This window comes from Budorcas taxicolor, chromosome 15 (genome assembly GCF_023091745.1).
Source record: "Budorcas taxicolor isolate Tak-1 chromosome 15, Takin1.1, whole genome shotgun sequence".
Classification (NCBI taxonomy): Eukaryota; Metazoa; Chordata; class Mammalia; order Artiodactyla; family Bovidae; genus Budorcas; species Budorcas taxicolor.
The window spans coordinates 24,134,373-24,153,650 of record NC_068924.1 but is presented as its reverse complement, the minus strand read 5'-3'; the positions used below and the strand labels follow the sequence as shown (position 1 = coordinate 24,153,650).

Here is a 19,278-nt window from a genome sequence, read left to right as displayed (position 1 = left end):
GCAACCCCACGGACTGTTGCTCACCAGGCTCGTCTGTCCATGAGGATTCTCCAGGCAAGAACACTGGAGTGGGTTGTCATTTCTTTCTCCAGGCGATCTTTCCAACCCGGGAACTGAACCTGCATCTCTTATGTCTCCTGCACTGGCAGGCGGGCTCTTTACCACCAGCACCACCTGGGAAGCCCAGGGTCCCCAGAGCACAGCAGATGTCACCATGCTACCCTTAAACTGGAATCTCCCCACTCAGTCGCTCCAACTCTGGGGACCCCAAATGGTGGTTCCTCATGGCTCCCTTCTTTCTGAAGTTCAAAAAGCAGAAGCTTCAGCAACAACTTCCCCCTCCCCGCTCCACTGCATGGGTCCATTCCTCAAGGGGTGGGGGTGGGGGGGCTCTAACATTTGATATTCATCATCTTTTCCGAGAGAGGGTAGCCCAAATTGTAGAAGCTTCACCAAACCCAGATCTGCGCCCTGAAGTACAAACTCTTTAGTAACAGGGTATTATCCCTTATTCAACAAACCCTCATCAAAAGCCTTCTGTGTGCTGGGTATTCTGCCCGGCCACAGGACGTGAGGGTAAGCACACTCCCAGGTGCCCAGTGGGCTCTGCATTCAGGGGCATGGTACAGACCTCTGGGGGCACGGGGCCAGCAAGATGCACTTTTTTAGCACCAAAGTCCAACAAGGATCTTACCAGACCTAACCCTGCTTATCCATACTCGACCACACTCAGTTCAACATAAGGAAACATCCAGGAACCTAGGAAAAGCAGGAACCAAGCCAGAAAAGCCCCACTCTGGTCCCCTAGAGGTATGGGGCAGGAACACACAAGGCTACGGTGCCGGGAGCACTCTGGAGTCCTCCTCAGGCCTTCCAGGCCAGAGTAACAATTTATTCCACACCCCAACCGCCCTCAACTTCCCAATGAAAAACCTTCGAACTTTGTGAGACAGCCAAGGCCTCCCCTGCATGGCACGAGACCAAGTCTAATGAAGACATAAGGAAGAAGCTAGGAGATGCAGAGGAGCACTAAGAAAGGGCTGAGCCCGACACAGATGCAAAAACAAAGAGGTGAAGTGCGGTGAAAGGAGACGGGGGAAGAAATGGAAGCGAGGAGAAGGGCAGAGCTGAAAAATAATCACCTGCTACCAGAGAGAGCTCAGAAGACCGCATGGAGAAGGACAGCTGGCAGAGAGAACTGTCACGCCTTGGTCTGGGGGCAGCTGGTCTCTTGGGTACAGCCCTGGACACTGGGACCCAGGACAGACCGGGAAGAGAGCAAGGCCCAAGGGCTGAGGGCGAAGAGGGCAGCGGAGGACCACCCAGCAATCCTGGCAGGGTGCACACCCAGGAAGATGAAAAGAACCCCGGAAGTAAGAACATGGCATCGCCTTTGGGCGGATTCCTCACCAACATCCTCCCCAGCCACCCCACAGCCAGCCAGCCCCAGACAAAAACAAGGGCCAGCAAGGCAGCCCAGAAGGTTGGCAGGGTGGCGGGAGCAAGGGAGGGGGAAGGACAGAACAGACAGACAGACAGACAGAGATGTCCCGGCATCCATCTCTCGAGGGCCATCATTTCCCGATACGCACGTCATTATCTCGACAGAATCAGATGGCACGGAAGGGAGTGTGTGTTGCGGGGCGGGGTGAGGGGGGGCCGGTAGAAACCACCCTATTTGGGGATAGAAAAATCAGAGAGAGAGATACACACACACGCAGTGAAACAGAGAGAGAAAGAAGGTTATTACATAATTTCCACTTTCTTCCCTCCACCCTTAAAGTAATGTTCTATCTGACAGGCTCCTCTCCGAGGGGGGGAAAATGACAAATCCAATCCCAAATTCAACAGCCTGTGTTCTGTTCGGAGAGCACAGAGTGTACTGTACAGCCCATAAAACTCCAAACAGCCTCCAGACACTGCCGCAGTCGTCCTCCATCAAAACACTTTGTCTTGCATACAAAAATAAGATACAGCGCTGAACAGAATACAAAATCAACCCATTACAGTACAGGGAGGCTGCTACTTAGCAACGAGGGGGCTCTAAAGCCTCGATGCTCTACAGGAAGCAAAATCTGTCGAGCCTGTTGGGCAAATGATAAACATTAGCGGTATTAAAAAACACAAAAGCCATGTAAATGGATAGACATAATGTGGAAGCGAATTTATAGAATAAATTGGGACGGGGGGACTCGAGCATAGGGGGAGAGGCTGGGCTCCAGAGGGGTAGATGCATGCGCTTCCCAAACCCCTGCTAAGGCACCATATGGAGGGAGAGACGTGTGTGTGTTGGGGGGGTGCTATGTGAACCCCTTTTTTCACACAGGGGCTGCAGGTGAAGGGGCGGGAGGGAAGTGGTGAAAACACTGTTTAATACAATGACCTGCCATGAACTTTCTGAACTTTCTCTGTTCAGCTGGCCCAACATGACACCTGAGGGACCCAGGCACATACCTCCAGCAGCATTACAGTGGGGAGATGGGGGGGCTTTATCTACCCCGGGGCCACCATCACACCCAATGCCACCTCAGGACTTGCCATTTGCTGTAAACAAGATCCCTGGCCAAAAGAAAAGAAAGGAAAAAAAAAAAAAAAGAAAACAAAACCAAAAACACCCCATCTGGGCTGGAAAAATCAGTATATTTCATCAGGTAAAGGGGAAAAATACCCTGGCTGTGAATCAGCAGTGGGGTTTCGGATCCCAGCCAAAACAGGAGCTAAAAGTTAAAACCATATTCTTCTGGTCTCCGTTTAGGTTCGAGGCAGAAAGGGAGAAGGGGGCGGGGGTGGGGGGCAGCAAGGGGCAGGGAAGAGGAGGGGGGGAAGAAATGTATTTTTCATCAGCCAGTGTATAATTTATAAACAGCATTAAACAGTTTTTGTTTTCTTTTTCCTCTCTCCCGTGTATGGGCTTGGACGGCAGTCAAGCCTGCATTAATTTCTGCTTTGGGTACAGTGTGTTCTTGGAGGCACATCTGCAAGTGATCATAAACTCTCTGGAATGCTGGCAGAACATCCAGACCTGCCGGCAGGCCAGTGACGACACCACTCTGGGAAAAAGTTCGGGAAGCAGGCCAGATTCAGAGCAGGGAGGGAGAGAGAGGAGCGTGCTGGAGACAGAGCCGGGGATAGTGGCTTCTCCTCATCCCTGCACCCCCTAGACCAAAGGGAAGGTGAAGACGGTCTCTGAGCCACTCACACCCCAGCTTAACCCTCAATCGGGCCCACCTCTGAAGATCCAGGACCTGGGAAGTCTCTTCTTGGTTATCTCCTGCTTCTACCCCGATGGCAGAAAGCCAAGAGCAGAAGGGAGCAAGCAGAGAGGGAGCAAATGGACCCTGGGTTCAGAGCCGCCCAGACAACCCTGTTCTCGTGTTCTTAGCAGATGGGTAATCTGGGAGGAAAGAAGAGAAAGACAGGAGAGAGAATGCAAGGTCAGGAGAAGCTGCAGGCCCCAAGCAGCCATCTTTGCATCCTAAGATGCTTCTCTATCATCAGTGTGGGACCAGTTCATAAGCTCCATCTCACAGTCACAGCTCCTTTGCCCCCTCCCCACATTCTGTCTTTGCAAAGAAGGACCCAAACGTTAGTGGTTCCCAAAAGAAAAAAAAAAAAAAAGGAGGCCAAGTACACAATCCACAGATCTTTGACATCTCGTAAAATTTTGTGACTTCCATCCCATCAGGACAGGGAAAAGCAAGAGAGGAAACAATTGCGTTTCTGACCCCAACCCCACCTGCCCTTTTCCCTGCCAGCCAGTGACCCGGCCCTGGATGATACGCCCGGCCACACCATGCTGCTGCTGCAACCAGAAAAATCTGTTGGCCAAAGACCATGCTCTTTCCTGGTGCTTCTAACTATGGGGAAGAATCTGCTGTTGGGGGTGGTCCTCAACGGCCATGGCTCACACAGCCCGGAGAAGGGCAAGGACGAGGGAGCATGCAGGCAGGACTCCCAAAGGAAGGCTGCGTGCCCCCAACCAGGGCAAGAGGCACAGGCCACACCACACTCCAGCCATGCCTCAGGCGCACCACCTCCCCTAAGAGTCTCATGAACCCTATACTCCAGTCTAGAGTACATCAAAAAGACCAACAGTCCTTTCCATTCCAGAGGAATAAAAGTGTCCCTGCCTTATCCAATCTTCCAATGGTTTCTGAGTGCCCTAGGTAAAGTACAACTCACGTTGCAACTCGAGGCCCCTGCAATCTTGCCCCTCCACCGCCCCATGCCCAGCCTGTACTCCCCAGCTACACTGAGCATCATCCCAGGAGGCACGGGCTGCCCACCTCAGGTCATCTCAGAAACCCATTCTACCACCTTCTCCAGGAGCCCCCTTCCTCTTCTGAATTCCTCCTAGAACTCTGTCTTAGCGATCTGCACATATCACCTTCTTTTACCATAACTTCACAGTATCAGACATCCTTCCTACTAGACATAAGCACCCAGAGGGCAGGGGTGCTGCCTGTTCTCCAGGGTTAAGTACACAGAGCCCGAAGCATCTGCTGGCTCCAAAAACGAACGACACTCCCAGAATAGAAGCAGGCCACAGAAATATGCAAGCCTCTAAACAGTATGCGGCCAAGGCAAAAAATAGGGGCGAGCAGCGCTGGGTGTGCTGTTATAATCCACCAGGACATTAGGCCAAGCTGGGGGAAACCTAATGGGAAACCTTACCCCAGCACATCGCAGGATCAACTCGAGTCATCTCCCGAGTCTGTGGTTTCTGCACGGACATCCCAGAGCGAGGACGTTCTCTTAAGAGAGAACAGGAACGGCAAGGACACAGCGGGTCACAGAGGCTCCCACAAGGGAAGGGGCAGCAAAGGACTGGGTGGGAGACTTCAGAGAGATCTGGGCGCACACAGGGGCTGGGACCCTTCCCCTGTTCCCTGCACCTGAGATTCACATTCCACAAGGAGCAGCTTTGCAAAGCACTCCAGTGGTCGCTCTTCTCACCCGAAATCTCCTTCTCAGTGCTCAAACCCTCCTGATCTCCAAACCACCTCTGAGAACGCCGGGTCTTGCCAGATCAATCTCATTACTGAGTGAGTTAGGTTATTGTTTGTTAATTTAAACTTATTGTTATCATCAGGTATAACTCACAAACACTTGGTTAGTTAACGCATTCAAATCGAAATCAAAACTTCAATTAAACTGAACATTCACTACCACCATTTAGGATCTTAAAAAAGAAAAAAGAAAGAGACAGAGAGAGAGAGAAAGAATTGTCTCTAAGAAGGGCCTCCTACAGGGCAAACTTCTAATTAAACAAATTGTCAATTTCAACACAATGCAAACTGATTTAGGAGTATAAATTTGGTATTCCAGTCACTGAAAATAAGACCTCATGGTGTCGATCTCACACAGGCTGATTTCCTCCGGTAGGGAAACGCAGAGGAGAGGAGGAAGATAATTCAAGAAAGAGGAACGCTGGGGAGGAAGGGTGAGCCAGAGCGCTTTATCTTTTCAGAAATAATATCTCTGCAGAATTCAATGAGGCCTGTTCTCCAGCACTGGAGAAACTCCTTCTTGCCTCCTCCTTCACCCCACCCCTACCAGATGAGAAAAAAAAAAAAAAATTAATCGTGTATGATGACAAACTTGGCTCAGCACTCACTGTACACACTGTACCCACAAGGCTGGCGCCCAGCCAGGCCTGGCCCAGCGCCAGAACTACAATAACAAACACGGGCCACGCTCGCCAAGAGGGGGTGGGGCGGCGCACGCAGAGCCTGCAAGGCAGTGAGCCTGTGCAGCTCCAAGGAGGAGAGGCAGTGAGGATGAGGCTTTTCGGGGCAAAGATGGCCTTCAGGGGAAGTCAGGAGTTCCCTGACCTCGACCCAGAGCCCAGACCCCCTTTTCCCACGCCTGCCCCCTTTTGAAAACATGGTCCCCAGGGCAACTCTAGTTCTGCGCCTCTCCGCGCTGCTGCTGCAGCCCCTGGTGAGCTCCTCTAAGGCGGGGGTAGCCCCCCAGATGCTCAGGGGCCATCCTGGCTGTCTGCTCCCTGCACGGAGCCTTCAAAACAGAGCGGCAAGAAAATCTCATGTCATCTAATTGAACGTCTCCTCGAAGACCGCACATAGTTCTGTTATCGCGGAACAGGAGGGAGGAATTGGAATGAGGAAAGTACAATTTCTGCTACTGGAATCTGGGAGAAGGCCTGGCATCCCAACATGGCCAGGTCCCTCTAGAGGCCTCAGGGCCTTCACTGTTTAAAGAGGGGGGACGAACAATTTGAGATCTAGCCTCACGAAGCCCTTGTCACTGTTTTCTTCTCAAGCCATCCTGACACAAGGGTGAGAGGTATGTGGGGCCAGAGAAAGAAAAATCAGAGTCAAAGCAAGCTCTGAGCTCTCTGTAAGGGCTAACTAAGGCCCTGCTGTGACCTCCCCCATCATCAAATCCTCTTTTTCAAGGGCAGTGGCAAGAGAATTTCAGAGGGACACATCATTTGCACAGACTCCAGGGACAGAGAGGAAACCTAGGAAAATAGGCCCCAGGGTACGCACGAGACGAGACTGTGGGACCTTGAGCCGGCACTCAGTCATGGGGTGGTGCATTCCTCATCTTGTCAGACCTGGGGCCCCTGGACCCACCTGAATGTGTGTAGGCAGCTCCTCATCCTTCTGCCACTCCACCCACCTACCCACACTCCTGAAGAACTGGGTTCACAACAGAGACCTCAGCTAACTCACACATAGCCAGTGCCCTGCAGGGAACCCTAGGGACACAGTCTGAACTCTTTCTATTGCAGGACAGACCCAGTGAGAGACTGGAGCTTTCTTAAGTCGCCTGGCTTCCTGGGTTGCAGTAATCCATTCAACCAGCATCTATAGACTCCAGCACTGTACCAGGTTAACGTGCTGCACATCACGGGGACAGACCCTGTCCCCAAGGAGCTTATTCCAGTCTATTGGGGGAAAACCGAGGAAAAGGGCAGTTACATTTCCTGAGAATCTATCATGTGCCGGGCAGAGTGCTAAGTATCTAATGGAGCCTTGCGTTCAGAGGTTCAGACGGTTTACATTTCTTGCCCAAGGTCACGTGGTTAGGAAGAAGATGCCCAAATTCCTAATCCTGACTCCCAAGAAGGAGGAAATAAGGCAATTCCATTAATAACAATAATACAGAGAAGAAAGACTGTACCCAGAGACAGCTTCAAATAAAGAAATATGGACTTGAGAAGAAGGCTTGATCGCTTCTGGCCGGAGGTGGGGGACAGTCAAGGATGGGATCACTCTAGAGACCTTGGAAGACCTGGGAAGACTGGGGATGGGTTATTCCCTGCACAGGGATGGAATAAACAAAGCCACAGAGCTCGGCGAGCAAGCTGTGCTGGCCGGCACACCAGCACCAGAGCACACCGACCAGAACACGAGCATGGCTAGCACACTAGACCCAGGAAACAGTAAGAACCAAGGGAGCTTACTGGGCTGAGTTACAGTGTGCGAGGAAGCCTTATCCACAGGCTGCATCACCCGCATGGAAGTGCCTGACAGCACGTGGGGTAGAGACCAACACAGGTGCCAAGAGGCAGGGAACAAACAAACCACAAGATCGGAGGAGGGTGGCCAACCTGTGGGCAGAGAGCACACGGGACCCCTCGCTAAACCCTGAACAACCTGCAAAGAAGTGGGAGCAGGAAGATTGCAGGTGCAAATTACAAAACAACACACCAGAAAGCACACGGGCACCCAGCTTGATGCCAAGTCCAGGAAGGCCTGGACTCAGAGGACTCCAGAACAACGGGGGGCAGGGGGGGATGAGGATGGCGCCCTGGGGCCCGGTGTGGGGGAGGGGAGGCCCCAGGGGAAGGAGGGAAGGAACACAAAGACACAGGGGCCGGGCGGACACAGACACACCCAGCTGCCCGGTGTGGCCCAGCTCCTGGACCTGGAAGAGGGAAGAACGGGAAGGAGTTAGAGCACCTGATGCAGGGCTATGAAGGCCTGTGAGAGGGACAGCACCCCACACGTCGCAGAGGCACACGGCTGTGCAGGAAGGCAGCGCGAGCGGATGCATATGAGGCTGCCAGCAGCAGGACCAAGGCGATGAAGACAGTGAGACAGGCCACAGACGTTCAGACCATCCTCCAGGAGCATGGCGATGGCCACGCTCCCTGACGACAGCTTCAGAACCGAGGAAGCAATCGACAGCTACTGAACACCAACTGCGGTTTAAGAAGGGTATGCCGCCTTCATCATACATTCTGGTACCTAACTGATAGGAGTTAGCAACAGCTTGCCCTTTACAGATACAGAAACTGGGGTTCAGAAGACAAACCTGCCTGAGGTCACAGAGATGGGGATCTGGCCAACCCCAAAGTCCAGACTCACTTCACAAACACTGAACTGCCAGCTGCCTGGAGGGCCCCGTGAGGGAGGCAATATGGAAAAGGACAGCAGATGCTGAGCGTGGACAAGACAGGAGAGAGTAAGACCAGATGAGAAGACAGTCGGCTTGTCTCCCCTAAAACCTGACTCCAGAGCCCAAAGACAAGGAAATTAGAGGGAAAGAGCACTGGCCCCATGGGAAGTGTGGCGGCCTCTCCCACTGAACCCAGGCAACCCCCCTGGCCTCGAGGCAGCAGCCTTGGACCTGCCGTATCCGCCCCTCCACTGAGAATGCCAGGGTACACTGCCTGCTTGCTTCTCCTCCCTTCACGCCTCGTGAGGCAGAGAAGCTTTGCCCAAACACAGGCAAAAGCACCAGCAGCCGCAGAGTCGACCCCACCAGAATTGGATTAAAATTAACTTGCAAAAGACAGCACGCTGTAACTAGCTTTGTGTTCCAACCTTTCTATATCTATTTAATTAAAGGCTCCTGTATAATGTGAACCAATAGTCAGATTCATTAGACAGCGAGAACCTAATTCCACAACTGTTCTGCTAATGAAACTGCAGTCTACTTGGGAAGGTGGATCACACAGGGCACTGGGTACCCACGATGCCCCAGGAAGCCTGGGAGGGCAGAGGATGGACCCATCCAGATGGTCGTCTGGTCAGGATGGACTTCTCACTCCAGCAGCCTGGAAGGAGCATCCACGGGACGGGGCAGACCAAGGCTCACTAGCAGCAGAGACGTTCACGCTCTGGGTGGGGGAAAGGCAGGCAGGCAGGAGGTGGGCGTCCATGCTCAGATGGGCCAGTCAGGGCATCCATGCCTACCTGAGTGAGCCAGTAAGTGCATTCTCAGTCGCAGACTGTCCAGGAACCGCTTTCCGCAGAGCTCACACCCGTACGTCTTCATCCCGCTGTGCAGTTTCCTGCAGGAAAGGAAAAGACAGGTTGCTGCCGCTCTGGTTGCATGGAAAGCAGGCCCACCCCCACTGGGGGAATTCGCAGCCAGCCCTCCAGCAGGTGGACAGGAGGAGGGGAGACAGAGGGCGTGGGAGCTGGAGGTGGACCCTGACACATTCATCATCCCACAGGCGGCCGAGAGCCCCCTTTTGTGTGGATGGCTGCCAAGGCGGCATCTATACCTGGTCCTGTCCAAGGGCTGGAAGGATAGGGCATGCCCTAGTGCTTCGCCCTGTGGCACAGAGACCAAGGGAAAAAGTCAAATTCAACTGTGGAGTGAGGACGGAGGAAGCCCCAGGACAGTGAGACAGACACAACTTTCACAGTCAAACTAGCATAGGCCACTCGTACAGGCCGAGGTGCCTCTGCTTACCAGGCTCACAGCACGGCCCATGCTGCGCTGCCCTGTGAGAGCCCCCAGCTCCCCCAGGAGACCACACACCCCGGAGGGCCACCCTGTACCTTCTCTGTCTTTCACAGCCCAGTGCCCACCCAGCGATGGGCACAGAGCAGGCTCTGAATAAGCGTTCTTAGTGAACCAAGGCCTTCAGGGACATCAGATGCTCCTCTTAAGAGTATCCAGGGGTTCTTAGACCCCCAGTCACTCTCCAACACACAAAACCTCCCCAAAGGCCCAGCTTTTGACGTGCCTTCCCTCTGCGTCCCACCAGAGGTTGAACCCAGATGGAAAGAAAGGCTTGAAGAAGCCAGATAACATCATTCTATAAAAGGAAGGTGGGAGCCTTTGGTGCTGGCTTTCCAAAATACTTTGACGCACGTTATCTCATTTTACTGTCCCTGCCACGTGAGGTGGGCCAGCCACCCACGATCACCCCAGCACCCCAGGAAGACAGGGGCCCTGGTAACCACTGTTCACAGGTCCAACCTGCAATCCTGGTCCTTGCCCACCGGACCCCACCGCTCAGGCAGGAGCCAGCAATAGAGCCAGTGAGAGGCAGGGAGGCGGGTGGCTAGTGGGGAAGGTCTAGAGAGTCGGCTGCGGGCTGGCATGAGGGCCGTTTGGCCCGGAACTCTGCCTTTCCTCCACCCACACTCCTGTTCTCAGGCCTCTCTGTGCCTCCGCCGGATACAGGATCCACCCCCGCCTTGCCCGCCGCCTCCCCAGGGGCCTCAGCCCCAAGGAACCGGGCAGGTACTGCAGCCAGAGGCAGGAGCCGAGGGCGGTGGGGCGGCAGGCGGGCACTCTTAGGGGAACCGCCCATCACAGTTGGGACGCAGATGTGTTAGGCCCACAGTCAAAGGTTGGAGGGCTGCTGGTACAAGATACTAGATAAACGCAGGTGGGGAAGGGGAAGATCATACATTCCAGTCAGCGGTGCCCAGATCATGACACTCAGGCCAGCCACCCACTGCCAGCACCTTCCAAGTCCCACGAGAGCCCAGAGTACGTCACCACCCTGAGGGCCCCAGGGTGAGTATGAGCCCAGGCTGGTGGCTTGAAGACTGTATCTGGGGTCCAGCGTGCCCAGCTTCTGCCGGCCATCGCGCCCAGGCCCCTTAGCAGAACTCTTTCTCAATCACAGTTGTGTTTGCTTGCCTTCCCTTTACCCGCGTGCCAAAGACAACACATGATTTCTCAATCGCAAGTACACACACACCCTCATCTGTGACACGGCCGTGCACCCCACCCCCATGTTATCTGATTCGTGGCTGAGGCCGATCCATCCCAATTGAGAAATAGTAACAGTACAGAACATTTCCACCGAACATTCTCAACTCTAAATATATTTCACAATGCTGGGCACTGGGACATGTCTTAATAGCATTCTGGGCAAAGCGGGCTTTAAAATATGCACCCAGGCATAGACACGCGCGCGCGCATGCGTGCGTGTGTGTGTGCGTGTGTGTGTGTGTGTGTGTGTGTGTGTGCACCCATGCATGTGCCCACGTGGTAGCTGACTGTGCCTGTCACTTGCCCAGGCAGGAGAGGGGTTTGCTTTCCCAAGAGCTGTTCTGTGAAGCAGCAAAAGCTTTGTTCACAGGTGGTCCCACAGGTGACTCTGGTGCACATGCTCACGGTCTGGTCAGCGTGGGTTCCAGTCTTATTTATCTCCACCTTTGTCTGCACTAATGCTTTCTTAGCTTCCAGGAGTGCCCACCTCTGGGGTGGCTGTCAGGAGGAAGAGGAGGACAACACCCTTTCAGGTTGGCTTTCCCAAAGGACACTGGAGTGTCTGAGCCTCGGGTTTCAGCAGCCACCACCAGGAAAGCACCCCCACCCCACCCCAGGCTTCTGTTTCTTCCTCCTGCAGGTCGCAGATCAAGTCTCTCACCCCAGCGAACACTTTCAGGGTTACCCTGTTGCCTTGTTTGGTGCCAATGGATTTGCCTGGCCACTGGTGTCAGCGGCTTTCTTGACCAACAGGAACGGCGTGGTTTGTAAGGCGATGCACTCTTGCCCTCTACTACAGGGGGAGCAGGATGAAGGGAAGGATGGCAGGGGAGCAGCCAGAAGACCTGGATCCTGGTCCTAACTTGGTCATTAACTTGCCTTACGACCTTGCCCAATCCTGCTGTCATGATCTCTCTGCATTTTTTTTCACCTGTAAAGTGATGGATGATGGCTAGTGGAAGTCGCTCAGTCATGTCCACTCTTCGCAACCCCAGGGACTGTAGCCCACCAGGCTCCTCTGTCCATGGAATTCTTCATGCAAGAATACCAGAGGGAGTTGCCGTTCCCTTCTCCAGGATATTTTCCCAACCCAGGGATCGAACCCAGGTCTCCCACATTGCAGGCGGATTCTTTACCACCTGAGTCTCATAGGGTCAAAATTTTATTATCCAAAAGTCTCACCCATACCCTTTTATCCAAGGGATTCCTCTGAGGGGTATTATTACCTCTCTGGTTGGGAAGATCCCCTGGAGAAGGGAATGGCAACCCACTCCAGTATTCCTGCCTGGAGAATCCCATGGACAGAGGAGCCTGGTGGACCACAGTCCGCGGGGTCACAAAGAGTTAGACGTGACTGAGCGAGAGGGCACATACATTCTCTCTCTGAGCCATATTCCATTTGTGTGGTGTCTCACAACACCTAGGCAGTCGGGCTGGGACAACCCAAGCAAAAAATGACACCCATTCCCAGAAATCTATTCATTTTAAATCCTTCTAATCCAGACCACCTAAGATTCCTCCTTTACCCACTTGCAGTCTATCTTTCAGTGAAAGAAACTTCCAGAACTCATGGCCAGCCCTTCTTTGGAACCATTCTGCCGCAATGCACTTTCCAGCCTCCAGAGACACGGGTGTCCTCTCCTGCCCAAGCCTCAGGGTAAGGAAACTGCCCTGCTCCTGACCTACTAACTCAGTGCTCCCACACAGGTGCTGAGGGTGGCGTCCAAGCGATCCCAGGTGGAGTACAAGGACCACAGTCCTGCCTCACTGGCGGAGAGAGTAGGACAAAGCAGACGAAGCCCAGAAGAGAGAGGGAGGCACCTCACAGGCCCGCAGCTCAGCTTAGCCCAGAGCCGGTTTGCCCATCTCCTTTGTTACTGTTGAGACGCCAAGAGATGGCTGTAACGAGGCAGTGACCTCTCCTAATTCAAAGAAAAGGGAAACGACAGAGAAGAATCTGAGTGTATTCAAGGGTCACCAACAGATTCTAAATGGCACCATCTGTGGGAATGATCAACATGGAAACAAAGTCCCAACTGGTTTCTAGAGTAAAAGAACAAACTGTCAGAACTCAGGGTCTGTCTCTCTAGAGCAGTGGTCCCCAACATTTTTGGCACCAGAGACCTGTTTCTTGGAAGAGAGATTTTCCATGGACCACGGGGTGGGGTGGGGGGAATGGTCTGGGGATGATTCAAGTGCATTACAATGATTGTGCACTGCATGCCTATTATTGTTACATCAGCTCAGATCATCAGACCTTAGATCCCAGAGGCTGGGGACTCCTGCTCTAGACCACAACCCCCATCACCTCCGTCCCTCGCTGTGCCGCTGCAAAGTATTTGATGAAAATGGAAAGTCTGTCCGCCTCTTTTCTTCCTGAACCACACACACCTATATTTTCCCAGCCCGGCCATGCCTTCTCACAAGGTCAAACTGCTCGTGGCCATCTGAGGTCCTCAGCCTCCACTGTAACACAGGAAAGGAGGACAGCTCAGGACATCTTTGCACCTTTCTACGCCTGCTGCCTTGGTTTTCACACTCTCTTCTCTGAGAAGCAAGAGCACCGGGCACGGTTTTGAGTGTAACCCAGTTCAAGACGGCCCAAGCATCTCCACACTCTAGTCGGCGGAGAGTCCATTCCCCCACAGGCTTTGGGGCCCCACCACCCACTCTTGGGGAGCAGGCCCAGATGCTCCCCCACCCCCACTTCTGCCCCAGCACATCCACACCTGACTCATTGGGTAAATTCACCCTGAAGGTAAGAGATCTTCAATTCGGTCCAAGAAGACAAAAAAAAAAATTAACCTCTAACAGGTTTCTAGCTGTTTTCTCAAGAGAGCTGAATCATTATGAGAAATCAGAGGTGAGCCAAGACGAACTTCTTAACAAGTTAACTGGAGGGAACGACACACTCCTCACTGATTCTCAACCACACAATTCTCGCCCAGTAAAACCAAGTCAGCAAGCTGCACGCTCATTCAAACCACTTTCGTGCTGTTGTGAGCCTGAACGTTCATACTCATCTGCTTTCGACTGTGACTATGGAATGGCAGAAGCCCTGTTTCGCTTTCCTTTTCTTCGTAGGGCCTAGTTTAGAAGCGACTGCTCAGTGCTGCCAAAGAAATTCCAGACAGCCTCCTCTCATCGGAACACTGCACCAAGCACAAGAGCCTCATGGGCACCTCCAACCCAGAGCTGGACCTTCACTTGTGCCCCTGAGGTCCACACGTGGAAGGCCAATGGTAACATCACAGCTGCTCAAAGCCTGAGCTTCAAGCCAACCTCACCTCGGGATGAGGCTTCATCTCCCCACTAGACCACAAGAGGAGAGTAAGTGGGAGCAGGGAGAGACTGGTGCTAGATGCTATCCTCACCTGCCCAGCCTCCCAGGACAGCAGTCCATACCAGCTGCTCCCTAAGGGGCGCCCTCTGCAGCTATGCCCTGCAGGGGAGGCTCAGCCCTCCTTCACCCCACACAGCCAAGGACTAAGGGGAGGATGCTAGAAGCAGGGCCAGCAGCACTGCTTGCCTGAGAGAGAGGGGTTCAAGGCCCAGCACCGTCAATATTCCATTTCTTCCCAAGCTCCTCTGCCGAAGACAAATGGCAGGGAGAACAGACCAGCAAGAGGGGAATTCTGTTCCAGTAACCCAACGGCTGTCCCTCTTCGCTGTCCTCCTGGGGAGGTGAAAGTGCCCGCCCTATGACTTTGCTGGTCACACCACACCAGCATTGAAAACCAAGATCTGTCCTGAGCGTTAAGTGAGTAGGGGAACCACCGACTCACCTCTGTCTGAGAGAAAGTGCAGCGGGGAAGCCAGCCTAGAAGGGCCTTTATAAGATGATGCTTTCTTTATTCTCACCCTACACGACTCCATCCCCTGCTCCCACCAACACTCTAGCTTCAGCAGCTCTGAAGGTCCTTCCAGCTCACCCCTCTACTTGGTGTGAGCTGCCCCACATGCAGAAGTCAGCCCAATGCTTGAGCTTTTGCTTTCTGATCCCGTGACCATCAACCTGACCTACACAGTGCTTCTAGGGCTACGCAGAAGAGATGAGGACAAGACAGAAGGTTCTATGACTCAGCTCCTCATGATGGTTTCAATGATCCCTTTCTCTCAAAAGCCTGCTGCCTCCCAGGGGTCAATATTGTCTAAGGCTTTCTACTGATCATGGGAAGGCGGCCCCATGCAAACCTCCCGCTCCCCTCTTGAGCAGGACCTGTCCATTGGCCCTGAATGGCAGCCATGTCTCCCCACATGGGCACCCTGTGAGCTGGGTGCACCTTTGGGAGCTCTGACAAGGCTCTCAGTCTGCAAAGCAGCAAATGGCCCTTAAACCCAGTGGTAAGAGAACCTCCCCGGCCTCCCTCACCTCTCCGGGCAGAAATGGAACTGACAGAGGTAAAGAGTTTATGCACTTCCACAACGGGCTTCCTCTTCTTCCCCAGACCATTAAATTCACAACGTGCCTTCTATGTCCACTTGCCTACAATTCAAACACCAAGAGGAAGGCCAAACAGTCAACGCCATTCTGGGCTTAAACTTTAAGAAAAGATGAGTGAAAAGCAACTGGGTTACGAGGGATTTACTCCCAAAAGCAACTTCTAGGGAGACTGCGGAGTTGTTTCTGTACACAGTCCAGCCTCCTGTTCTTTCTCCGTATCCCTTTCTGTGGTGAAAGAATACTCTGAACAGAACTGTTCTACTAGCGGCCTCCATCCTAAGCCAGGGCAGGTCATCCACAGGACACCTGGGATGCTCATGGAATGTTCTCTGCTTTCTAAAGGTGACAGGGTCTCTTCTCAAGGGACATCTCTCTCCTTTTTTGTCCATACCACGCAGCATGCAAGCATGCGAGAGCTTAGTTCCCCAGCCACGGAGGGAAACCGCCTTGGGAGTGCAAAGCCTTATCTACTGGACCACGAGGGAAGTCCCACAAGGAACATCTTCTAATGCTGTCAATAGTGAGTGATCTAGCTCAGTCACCAAGGGTCAACAGGCACATCCAGTGTCATCCTCCTTAGGTACCTTCTTGGAGTATCAAGCCCACAGTTCTGGACTAAGCCATTTATAAGTTCTTCAAATCTACAAGCTCCTGGAGGACAGGAACCAAGACTCCATTTCTCCCTCCAATCCCTCAGCTACTGACGCAGGCGCCAGAGCAGACCCATGAGAGGCTGCAGACCCATGAGAGGCTGCAGCTCCTGAAGCAGCTGCCAAGCACCCCGAGACCAAGGGATACCCGACACTGAAAGCCAGCCCTGGAACTGCCTGGGTTCAGACAGGAGGCCTGGCACCCCCAGGGAGAAAAAGAAAGCATAGTTCTAATCTTGGCTAGGGAGTGGGTCACGTTCATTTTCTCAAGGCATAAATAAGGGGAATTGTCCTTTTACCCACTTTTTTTAAACGTTGAGATTAGACAGTCATTTGACAAGCTGTGAATGCTTAGCTGGTATTACCGCAAATTATCCTTCCAGCAATAGAGTTCGTTGCTCTCTGACTAGTCAATATTAATAAACATTAGCAAATGCTTTTACAACACAATTTATTTTTTAATACAGCTCTTTATGTATGCCGTAAAGTAAATATACCAATAAAAAGCAAGGATTTCAAACAACAGATTAAAAAAAGCAACCGAGAACTAACAGAGTGCTAGTTAACACCTTCTGTGCTGCTAAACGGGGGGCAGACCGACAGCAAGCATCCCTCCGCTGGGAATCCAGGCCTATGGGCCATGGAAGAGGGAGGCCATTTGGTTGCCTCCGAGCCTTTTAAAGAGGCATGTTTTCTCAAAAGTCTAGATTAGAAGTGTGGTATTTTGACCACTAGTGGTGAAGAACCCGCCTGCCAGTGCAGGAGACATAATGAGACCCGGGTCTGATTCCTCGGTCAGGAAGATCCCTGGAGAAGGGAATGGCAACCCACCCCAGTGAGTTTGCCTAGAGAGTTTCATGGACCGAGAAGCCTGGTGGGCCAGAGTCCACGGAGTCACAGAGAGGTGGGCATGACTGAGCAACTAACAGGCGTATTGACCAGAAAGCTGGACTAGGGGTGGGGGACGCAGTGCCCACTCTCGCTCTTCCAGGAGCCATCCCAACGACCTTGGCCAAATCACTCGCCCTCTCCAGGCTTCACTCTGCAGCTTTGGAGCCAAGCAAGAATTGAGTTAGATGGTTTCCAAGGCCTTTTCCAATCAGGTTTATGACATTAAAAGGCTGTGGGGTTGACAGGGGCCTGTGCTAGCCAGACTACAATCTTCTTTGTGAAGAGTCCACACAGGTAACATCCCCTCAATCTCTGTCATTGAGCCCAGAACACAGGAGGGACTCAGTGCATCTCTGCTCAATGAACGGACAAATATGAAAGGGAATTCAAGGAGAAAAAACAGAGAGATTAAAAAACCCCACTGCCTTTTACACATGCATGCACATGCACACGCGTGCACACACACACACACACACACACACACACACACACAGCAGTAAGAAACAGTTGTCCCTGTAGATGGCCAACAGGCACATGAGAAGATGCTCAACATCAGTAATTATTAGAGAAATGCAAATCAAAACTACAATGAAGTATCACCTCACAAAAAGTCAGAATGATCATCATTAAAAAGTCTACCATTAACAGATGCTGGAGAAGGTGTGGAGAAAAGGAAACTCTCCTACACTGTTAGTGGGAATGTGAACTGGTGGCAGCCACTATGGAAAACAATATTTTGTTTTCAGAAAATTTAAAACAGAATCACCATAGGAATGAGCAGTACCACTCCTGGGCATATATCCAGAGAACACTATAATTTGAAAAGATACATGCAACCCAATGTTCAAAGCAGCACTATTCCTAATAGCCAAGACATGCAAACAACCTAGATACCCAAATGCCCATCAACAGACAAATGGATAAAGAAGATGGGATCCATAGATGCAGATAAAGATACACACACACACACACACACACACACACACACACACACACAATGGAATACCACTCAGACGTAAAAAAAGAAGGAGATAATACCATTTGCAGCAACATGAATGGACCCAGGGATTATCATACTAAGTGAAGAAAGAGGAAAACAAATACCATATGATATCAGCTATATGTGGAATCCCAAATATGACACCGATGAACTCATCTCTAAGACAGAAACAGACACGCAAACACAGACAACAGACCTGCGGCTGCCGAGGGGGTGGAGCGAGAGGGGTGAACCGGGAGTTTGGGATTTGCAGATGCAATCTATTACATACAGAATGGATAAACAAAAAGGTCCTACTGTACAGCACGGAGAACTCCATTCAAAGCCCTGTGATAAAGCATAATGAAAACGCGTATGTCAAAGAATGCATGGATAACTGAAGCATTTTTCTACACAGAAGTTAACACAACATTGTAAGTCAACTATATTTCAGTACGATGAATTTTTAAAATAGACCAGTTGTCCCTGTTGTCCAAAAGAGAAGACCTCCCTGGGCTTCTTGGAAAGAAAAGCATGCATTCTGCCTTGGCCCGGGATCAAGGCCAATCTGGAGCTGACTGAAGAGGGGCAGGGGCTGTCCTGAGCCTTGAAAATATGAGGAGGAACAATGTCATTCCCCACGGCATAACCACACAAAGTACAGTGCTTTCAGATAAGGCTGCCCCAGAGTGTTAAAACACAATGTCAAAAATGACAAAGGGCCATGCTAATCTCCCCGCGGCAACTGCTCAAAGAAGGATCTTCGTGGCGGCCCAGCACCAGGAGGCCCAGGCTTCTGGCTGTTACGTAACCGGCCCTTTGTTTTAAAGCACCAAGTTCTCCCAAGTCATTTATTTGAAATATCTCTATCAACAAATTTCACCAAGAACAAAAGTTTTTCATTTGTGCACCAGGCTATAGGATGATCTTATCGCACACAATCTCATACAGTCTTCTTTCAACATGGTCTTAGCGTGCTTATCTGCGAAGTTCCTGGTAGCCAAATATGATTGAAATGTTCTATTTATGCTCACTGGATTAAGGCGATGTTGCAAAACTGCACAAAAACCTGGCAGATGTAAGCCAGGTATTACAGCCGGGCCAGTTAAGATCTGAGGGAAAGAGATCAATACACACTTTTGGAGTTTTCTTTCGGGTTTTTTTTTTTTTTTTTTTTTTTTTAAAGAAACCAGAAAAGTTGTGCTTTCAGAAAAGGAAGAGGAAAAAAAAAGTAAAATGCCTTAAGATTTATAGCTTTTCGGAGCTTTTTTCCAAACCCAAAACAGGGCACCATGAGGCATGCTTGATGATGTCAGCCCAAGGGAAACAAAAATAAACCCGAAATATTCTCTCCAGATCCCAAAAGGCCCTATATGGGG

General features: G+C 51.8%; 1 protein-coding gene across 2 annotated transcripts in view; it reads right to left on the bottom strand.

The window, feature by feature from the left end:
• ZBTB16 (zinc finger and BTB domain containing 16) overlaps positions 1-19,278 on the bottom strand; it is a 198,256-nt gene that overhangs the window by 91,506 nt on the left and 87,472 nt on the right. For both annotated transcript variants that reach the window (XM_052652766.1, XM_052652767.1), the window contains exon 3: positions 9,171-9,268. In XM_052652766.1, coding sequence (XP_052508726.1) covers positions 9,171-9,268 — 98 coding nt within the window. The remainder of the gene's footprint in view (positions 1-9,170; positions 9,269-19,278) is intronic.